This window comes from Alligator sinensis, unplaced genomic scaffold (assembly GCF_000455745.1).
Source record: "Alligator sinensis unplaced genomic scaffold, ASM45574v1 scaffold694_1, whole genome shotgun sequence".
Taxonomy (NCBI): Eukaryota; Metazoa; Chordata; order Crocodylia; family Alligatoridae; genus Alligator; species Alligator sinensis.
In genome coordinates, this window is record NW_005842339.1 from 855799 (window position 1) to 864126 (window position 8328).

General features: G+C 36.5%; 1 protein-coding gene across 8 annotated transcripts in view; it reads right to left on the minus strand.

Annotated features, from left to right (window-relative positions):
* The window catches only part of FOXK2 (forkhead box K2), a 93899-nt gene that overhangs the window by 73893 nt on the left and 11678 nt on the right, over positions 1-8328 (minus strand). For 3 of the 8 annotated variants that reach the window (XM_025210179.1, XM_025210178.1, XM_025210177.1), the window contains one exon: positions 4375-4448. The exons of the other annotated variants lie outside the window; for them this stretch is intronic. In XM_025210179.1, coding sequence (XP_025065964.1) covers positions 4375-4379 — 5 coding nt within the window. In that variant the 5' untranslated portion in view covers positions 4380-4448. The remainder of the gene's footprint in view (positions 1-4374; positions 4449-8328) is intronic. 8 annotated transcript variants of the gene reach the window in all.

Consider the following 8328-nt stretch of genomic DNA (forward strand, 5'->3'; position numbering starts at 1 on the left):
GGGAAGTGGGGCTCAAACCTTGCCATGTACAAACTGAAACCTCCATTGGATGTAAATTCTGCTGCAACTAGAAAACTGGTATTTTAAGAACACAGGACATTTTCCCTTTAAAAACTAGAGGTCCTGCCTTCAAAGACAGAGATTTAAGATTTATTTAAAACAGCAAGAAAATCTTCAACAAACATGAGATTGTTTAAACCATACTTAAAAATCTCCCCCAAAATAAGGGAGACTCCTTTCAAAACCACAGGGAAAGGCAAGCTAGAGGTGGGGAAGAGGAATTTAGCCCTGATTCTCTATTTCATGCTTCCGTACTGACATGCACAGTATTGAAACAATTACAGAACTGTAGGTCAAGGAGAATAATGAGCTAATCTTAAATGTTACACTTTGTTAAGTATGTAGATCAGAACTAATTAGCTGCATTGCTATGTAAAGTTAATAAGATTTAACATTCAATACTAAGTCATATGATATCGCCAAGAACACCAGCAAGGTTTTTTCTCTGCTGTACTTTACAACCTTGTGTTCACTCCCATCCAGTAAAGGGAAATCCAGGCCCATTATTGCAGCCAACACAAATGTCTGCAGTTGGTTTACAAACCATGTTACCCAAGATGCTCTGGGTCCCCAAGCTGCTTATGGAGGTTGCAACGTGCAGGGCAATAATCTCCGATTAACCCACACCATATAGCACTGGGCCAGTCAATAAGGGGCATGGACACGTCTGCTTCATCCTTGGGGCACCATCTCAGCAGTTTGCTGTTCAAACTGCACTTTGAGCCCCCCTGCTCACAGAAAACCTGCCAGTTTTGGAGCTGCAGGGAGACATGTGCTTTCAAGATGACATCATCAGCAGTGCCTGGGCAGTGACCTAGGCAAAGCGTGTTTGTAAACACTGCCAAAGGCACCAGGGGTGGGGCAGGGAGAACAGCCCGCACCTGAGCATACGGCACATTCACGTCAATGCAGCACCGTGTAGCTGCCCAGCGCACCCTTTCAGAGGAAATAATGTGGCTTCTTAGGGATTACTGAAGTTTCTAGTGCAAGAAACCATGTGATGTAGTCAAGGGCAAGTTAAAGAGACACTGTCAATCTGAAATCTAGTTGTCCCCCTCCAAACTTAAAGGAGTTGAAATCGTTTCCAGCCTGGCACCACCCCAAATTTCCATGCCAAATTTGGTTGTTTTAGAATCACCTTGTCCTATTTAAAAAAAAAAAAAAAAAAAAAACAACAACAACAACAAAACAAGCAAACAAAACATTTTCCCTGTTGTTGCTGTGCGAAAGACCCACACGCACAAAAAGGGAGAAATGGCTATGTAAAAGAAACACTGAAATGAGCCACAGCCAAAAGGTAAATCAAAAGCACACAGTAAGCAAGGTAACCTGAACAAAATGAGACAAGTAGCATCATGATCTCTGAACTGTTAGAATAAGAGTAGATTAATAAATTTAGAAAGAAGTTAATTTAAAGATCAGATGACAGCCCTCCCCATCAGAGAATAATAATAATAATTATTATTACTACTACTACTACTACTACTATTATTATTTTCACAGGGTAGTTCCAAAACCTCTCTCTGGAAACATTGACTTTTCCAATTAAGATCTACTTTTTCTTCTGTAGAGTTCTTTATTACTTTTGTAGCTCAACTGTAATGGGGATTAAAGTATTCTTTGTCATTTTATTTTGATGTCTATTTTACTGTTGAAGTTTTGACATTTAAATTGAGGGGTATTGTTATCAAGTATGTTTTGCATTTTTACAGGGTGGGCGCACACACACCCACCATTTCACATTGATCATTTTGGCAAAGTCTATATTTGTCATGATTAATTCCTTGAAAAAACAAACAAACAAACCTGTGAACCTTTCAGTTTCTGTTCATTAAAAAAAGTTTTCTTTTTCATTCCTGTCAACTTGCAGGAGCATAACTCTTCTATTTTTATTTCCTTAAAAAGAAATAAGCAAATAAAAACAAATCCATCTATATTTGACCTTTTCTCAATCTGATGTTTTGCTAAATTTCCATGCTTTGTTATTAAAAGCTAAGTCTTTTCCACTGGCAAACAACTGTTATCAAAATACTGTGTAGTTACTGTCTTTAAATAGAAATTATAACTCATTATTTTTCACTGTAAGAATCAGCCAAGTTAATCTATTGTGATATCATTGAACACGTATATTAATTTATTTTTATTTTTTTTTAAAAAGAACTTTAAGACTATTCAGAGTAACTTTTACAAATATCCATATATCTGGAATTGAATAACATGACAAGATGTGGTATGAGAATTAAGAGCGGCTGTTATTTCTCCATGAAACCCTGACGAGATATTCCCCCCCAAGGAACAGTAACCACTATCACATGACAAAGGTCTTAATCTCTCATAATTTCAACCCATACTGAGTTCCAGTATTTTAGCAGAATTCCTCCTTGTCATACCTTTCTTACCTAATGACAGAAGTAAACTAAACCTTGTAAAAAAAAAAAAAAAAAAAAAAAAAATGGAGCTAACAAAGCTGCACAATCCCATCACTTAGAAGGGACCCTGACAGACTACTGAAGCAGGTGGTTGTTGCAGTTTTTAGGTCTAATCTCCACTTGAAATTTGTACTGGTATAATGTGTCACAGGCACATTGTTTTTAAACTAACATAGTTATACAAGTACAAGCCCTAGAATAGTATTATACTTGCATAAAAGTGTTTTGTTCCACAGTAGTTCTGTTTTTATAAACCATTTTTAAAACAAAAGTCTACCTTCCCATCAGGAAGATTATACTGTAGTATAAGTAGTAGGCATTATACAACTCCCTAGCATAGGCAAGGTCTACATTTCCTTAAAAAGTTAATGGTTAAAAGAAAAACCAAAGAAGGTGAAGCCCTCTGCATACAGCTAAGTTGAGGCAGAAAGTATCTGTAATATTTTTTTCAGTGGATGCATGAAAAGAGAGTGCTAAACAAAGACCCTCAAAATTTCAGGAAAACTGATCATGAAAGGTCACCTGGGAAAGGCTTATTTTCAAAACAATTACTGAGCAAGGCAGTTGACCATTAAAGACCTATGTAACAAATCTAAGTTGTGGAATTTGATCTGTCAACAAAAGAACTAGTTGTGGCATCTAAATTATTTTTGGTATAACCAATAACCAGGTCAGAGCAAGGTGATTATAAAAAAGGATTAGACTTTGCAAATAGTGGATATTTACACAACTCACAAAAAACACTCCGCACATGGAAGTGTTGAAGGCACTCCTAATCTTTCAATACCTGTTAATTAAAAATGCATATCAAGGTAAGACCACCAGATTCAAGAACTGAACAAGTAACAGAAATCAAACGCGGTTGAAATCAACAGAGAAGCAATCATGACAGAAAAGTGTCCAAATACAAGGAACACTAGCTAATGTATGCAACAACCATCACTGTTTCACAAATGTGTATTGCTCTTAGCAGTAATGCAAACAACAGAAGCAAAATACATTAAGGAACATACATCTAGCTGGAGGGCAAGGTTCCACTGGAATGGAGAAATAGGGTTTCTTAATACATTTTATACAGCAAGATTCTACATATGAGTTTGTGACAGATATAAAATGAACAAGCAGAGAATTTAAAGAGAATGCAGCTAAGAGCAACATACCCATCACAACAACGGGATTAGAGATAGCCAATGTTAGAAATACAAAAAAAGAAATACAAGTTTGTTTCTTATTTTTGTGTCTACCATGATCCTATCTAGTGCCATCACCACCAGGGTGTGCCTGTATAAAGACAGATCATTCACTGAAAGCTGAAATAGTACAAGAAGTCCCATATTACTTGAGTTGAACAGTTTTCTATAAATTAAGATCAAACAAAAAGGGTATAGTTTCTCTATGGAACAAGAAGCAAGAGAGATGATTAAATTATTTGATGAAGTGTTTAACAGCCTGAGATATGAAATACTGCCCTGAAAGAAATCCCAGCGTGCTGCCAAATAAATATATCACAGTCTCCTTATCACCAAGTAATAACAGGTAAAAGCAAAATTTAACCAGTTCCAGACACTATAATAAAAACAGACAAGTTAAGGTTGTGTATTAGGTTAAAAAAAAAAAAAAAAGTTAAACAGCAGGGTGTCTCAAGGCTCTATATAAGGCCTTATGTTTAATATATATAAGTGATCTAGAAAGGGGGGTTGATAGCGAGGTAGTAAAATCTGCAAGTAACAGAGCTCTTCAGATTAGTCAAAACCAGAGAGAACCAAGAGGAATTTTGGATACCTAAACAAGATAGGCAAATGGACAACACAGCGGCGAATGAAATTCAAAGTCAATAATGAAAAGAAATTCACACTGAAAGGATGAAAATTAAAAGTATTCTTACATCATCCAGTATCCTAAGGAACCTGGGCATCGTTGCAGACAGCTTGATGAAAACCTCAGCTTTTTGGACACTTACTGCAAATTGAGCAAATAAGATGTGAGGCTACATAAATAGGGATGGTGAGTAATACAAAAAACATAATATTTCCTTTATGGAAATCAATGGTGCACTCTTATCTGGAATACTACATGCATTAGTCACCCCTGTCTCAAACAACATAATGAAATTATAGAGGATTCAGAGAAGAGAAATAAGTGATCAAAGGCATGAAAGAATCCTCATGCAAAGAGAGCACAAAAAGATTGACATTTGCCTTAAAAAGATGATTACGGGAGAACAACAAGTATCAGGAAGAAAGCACATTGAAAAACAAAATGTTCCCAATTAAATTTAATTTAATTAAGTTAAATTGAAATTAAACCTTTTCAATTAAATTAAAAAGGTGAGAAATTCAAAACTGAAAGAAGGTAATAGTTTTTTCCACACAACAAGGAGTTAAACCATGGAAACTGTTGCCACAGGAAGTTGTTGAGACCACAGTAACATTAGGGAATCAAGGGATCAGATGGCTATCGAGATGGCTATCATAATTAAAGGTTATGAATTCTGTAGGAATATTCAACAAATGCTTTGCTTCAAAGTTTAAGCCAGTCATTGCTTACGTGATAACTTCTCTGAGGCAGAGATCAACGTTTTGTTGTGAACATACAGTGCCTGGCACAATGGGATTGTTCTTGGTCCAGGATTGAGATTTCTAGGTGCTACTGTAATAAAAGATATTATAGACCAAGATGATACTGAGGGACAGTGGAAGGAAGGAAGAAGAGACAAAAAAAACTTGCCACTGCAAGTTTCTTAAACCTTCCTCTGAAGCATTTGGTACTGGGCACTATCAGAGCTAGAATACAAGAATAGATAGACCTTGGGTCTAATCTAGTATGGCAGTTCTTACGTTCCTGTGTAGATTCAAAATGTGAATAAGGCCATCAAATATAAAGGCGATTGTGGGAGATAAGCTGAGGGAAAACTACAGCTAAACTTCAAAATGCAAGCTAAGCAGTCTGACAAGTCCAATTCAATACAAAAGATGCAAAACTCCGCACCTCTGACATTCTTTTGATGGGAATACATTTTAAAATTTCCATTTGGGACAAACTCTTTATTTGCAGTAGACCAAAGCTGTATGATCCAGATCTATAAAAAAACTAGACAGGGTGGAAGCCATGATAGACAGTTTTCTCCCCAAGTCAGAAGATTACATGATGATCTGAGGCAGACTAAAGTGCAGAACCATAACATTAGAAGTAATAAATAAATGCCAAACCATGCTGTGTGCAACCACTTACAAAAGATACACACACACACACAGACACAAAGCAGTTTGAGCAATAATAGGGGGGGGGGGGAAGACTGGAATATTGTAAACACTTCAAAGTGTAGAGATCTTTCAGAGATTTACAGATACTGCAACACACCTTGTTTGCCACAATTAAGTACTCTACTCAGGTGGCTGTTTGAGGACAATGCACAGTGGCACAGGGATGACTGGCAAGAAAAAAAAATTGGAAACTACTACAGAAGCACCAACACCAAAATACTTTTGAGATGAGAAAAAGTGCTGTGACACGAATACCCCACAGTTTATCATTACTGGAAGTTGAAGTTGAATTTAACGTTCTATCTCTGTCAATGTAACGTTTCTACCATCTTCACCAAAGTCATACGGGATAACTACTGTGCAGGTCAATTTTGTAGGAAAAATAGAAAAAACAAAACCAAAAAGAACTGGTTGTGTTATGTGGACATCCAGGATGTCACTCATTTTCTAGAGTACTACCTCCCCTGCACACATCACTAAAAACTGAAACACCAGGAGCAACAAATGCGAATTCAAACATCAAACCAATCTCAGCAGTCAAAAAGGCCATAGCTATAGGGACTGTTCAAGAACATGAAGTGATTGTGTGACCACCAGAGATAGTAATTACTGAGAGATCCAATAAAAATTAAAAAAAATAAAATAAAATCAGAATAATCCTCTCATCTCACAAGGAGGTCAAGTAGTCTTCTCCGATCTCTATCCAACACAGCTCCATTTGTTCATTTTTAACTGAACGCATCTGTAGTTGTAATTTTGGTTGGTTTTATTTTATTTGCATTTGATTTTCTAGAATGAAGGAAGATGCAACAAAAGCTACTTAAGTCAGTGGATGATGACCCCTGTTGTGGCTGAAGCCAAAATGGAGCCACTCTAATTAAAAGTACCCCCCGACCCCCAAGAGCATGTATATAAACGACCAAAGATTACTTCCTTATCATTGCCCATATTCATTACATCTAGTATATTCTGAATCAGCCCCCTTCCAACAGGAACTGGCCTTTTGGAAAGAAATAAAACTGAACAGAAAAAAAAATACAGGACAATTCACTTAAGATTGTTATTTTTGAGACATTTCCCTTTTTTGTAATATAACAATTTAAATAAACTTGGCCAATGCACTCTCAAATTAATTTACTGATACATTATAAGTAAAGTGCCCACTTTGCTCAGCATATAGATAGATATTTAAGTTACCCATTTTCCACTGTGTGCACTGTGGAAAATAAATATGAATTGGAAGCCTTAATTTAAAAGGTATTTCTGAGGAAATGGAAAACAAAAAGGACATCTGTACTGTTTATCTACTTACTTTTTTACATTTGTTGCTTGATATGGCTAACTGGTTAGTATCAAAAGACCTGTGTGCAATCTGAACTGAAAGTCTTAGTACTTGCAAGTATCAAAAAATTAAAGCTGAGGAGCTACGGGCATGATCTAAAATACTGTTTCCCCTGCTTCAAGTACAGACATTTAAAATGGAAAGAGAAGCCAATTTTCACTATGCTTTTCCAAGTAAAAACATTCTTCCAAGGCATTAACTAGAATACATGTTTTGATATAAGATGGAAGGTAAATAAAAGCTGCTACAAAAACACCACGGTTTGACCAAGGAAACCTTAAGGCACTCTGCAGTTCCAGGAACAAGTATAATTTTCATGCCAACATGCATTACTAAATTGGTGATTATTGTACTACCTGAACTTTTCAAGAGGACTGCCAGTATAGTCCAATATATAGCATTGTGCACTGATGCTCTCAAATGACCACCACTGCTACTGGGCATTTCCTCACATAATGCTGGTTGGCACTCTTAGCAATGTTTGTTGTGTGTCTTTAAAAATTCTGAACAGTGCTCTCCATTTGGGGAAGGATTATTTTTCCCCCAGGATTCAAACAAAAGTGGGCTTTTACTTTATCTAACAAACTACATTCTGTTATGGAAGACCAAATTCATCCCTAGTATAAAAGGCAAACTGATCAGTTTTAAAAATGACTTTAAGCATTTATTTAGTCATACCTCTAATACATCATAAGCATTTTCCCAGAAGAACGTTTCTCATAAAATGACTTGAAAGTTCAGTCTTCCTGAAATGAAACTTCCTTTGTGATATTAACTACAGAAAGATTCGAAACTATTTTCCATTGGGGCTTTTGTAGATCTTATTGTTAAAACAATGCAAATATATGGTTTGGTTTTGGCACAGAGTCTTGTCCTGTTCCCAGCTTTGTTCTTATAAAGCTTTAAAAGCGGGCAAGTTAATTTAGGGCCAAAATGACTGATCCTTGGATACCGATATGTTGTCTCAATGCAAGACTATCACCTTGGAAAATGCATTCATTTCTAAAGTAATTTAAGATTAGGTCATCCCTTTGTTATACAACATATGACCTAAAAACATAGCTATTAAGTCAAAAGGCTTGGGCAGGCTCATTCTCACCATTTATTCAGTTTTGATTAAACCCAAACCAAGTACAAACCTAATGGCAAAATTAGGGGTGAATGAGTAGAGCATCAGTCCAGGTACCAATTTAGAGGGGAAGCCAGAAAGGGGGGGGGGGGGGGGGGGGGGGGG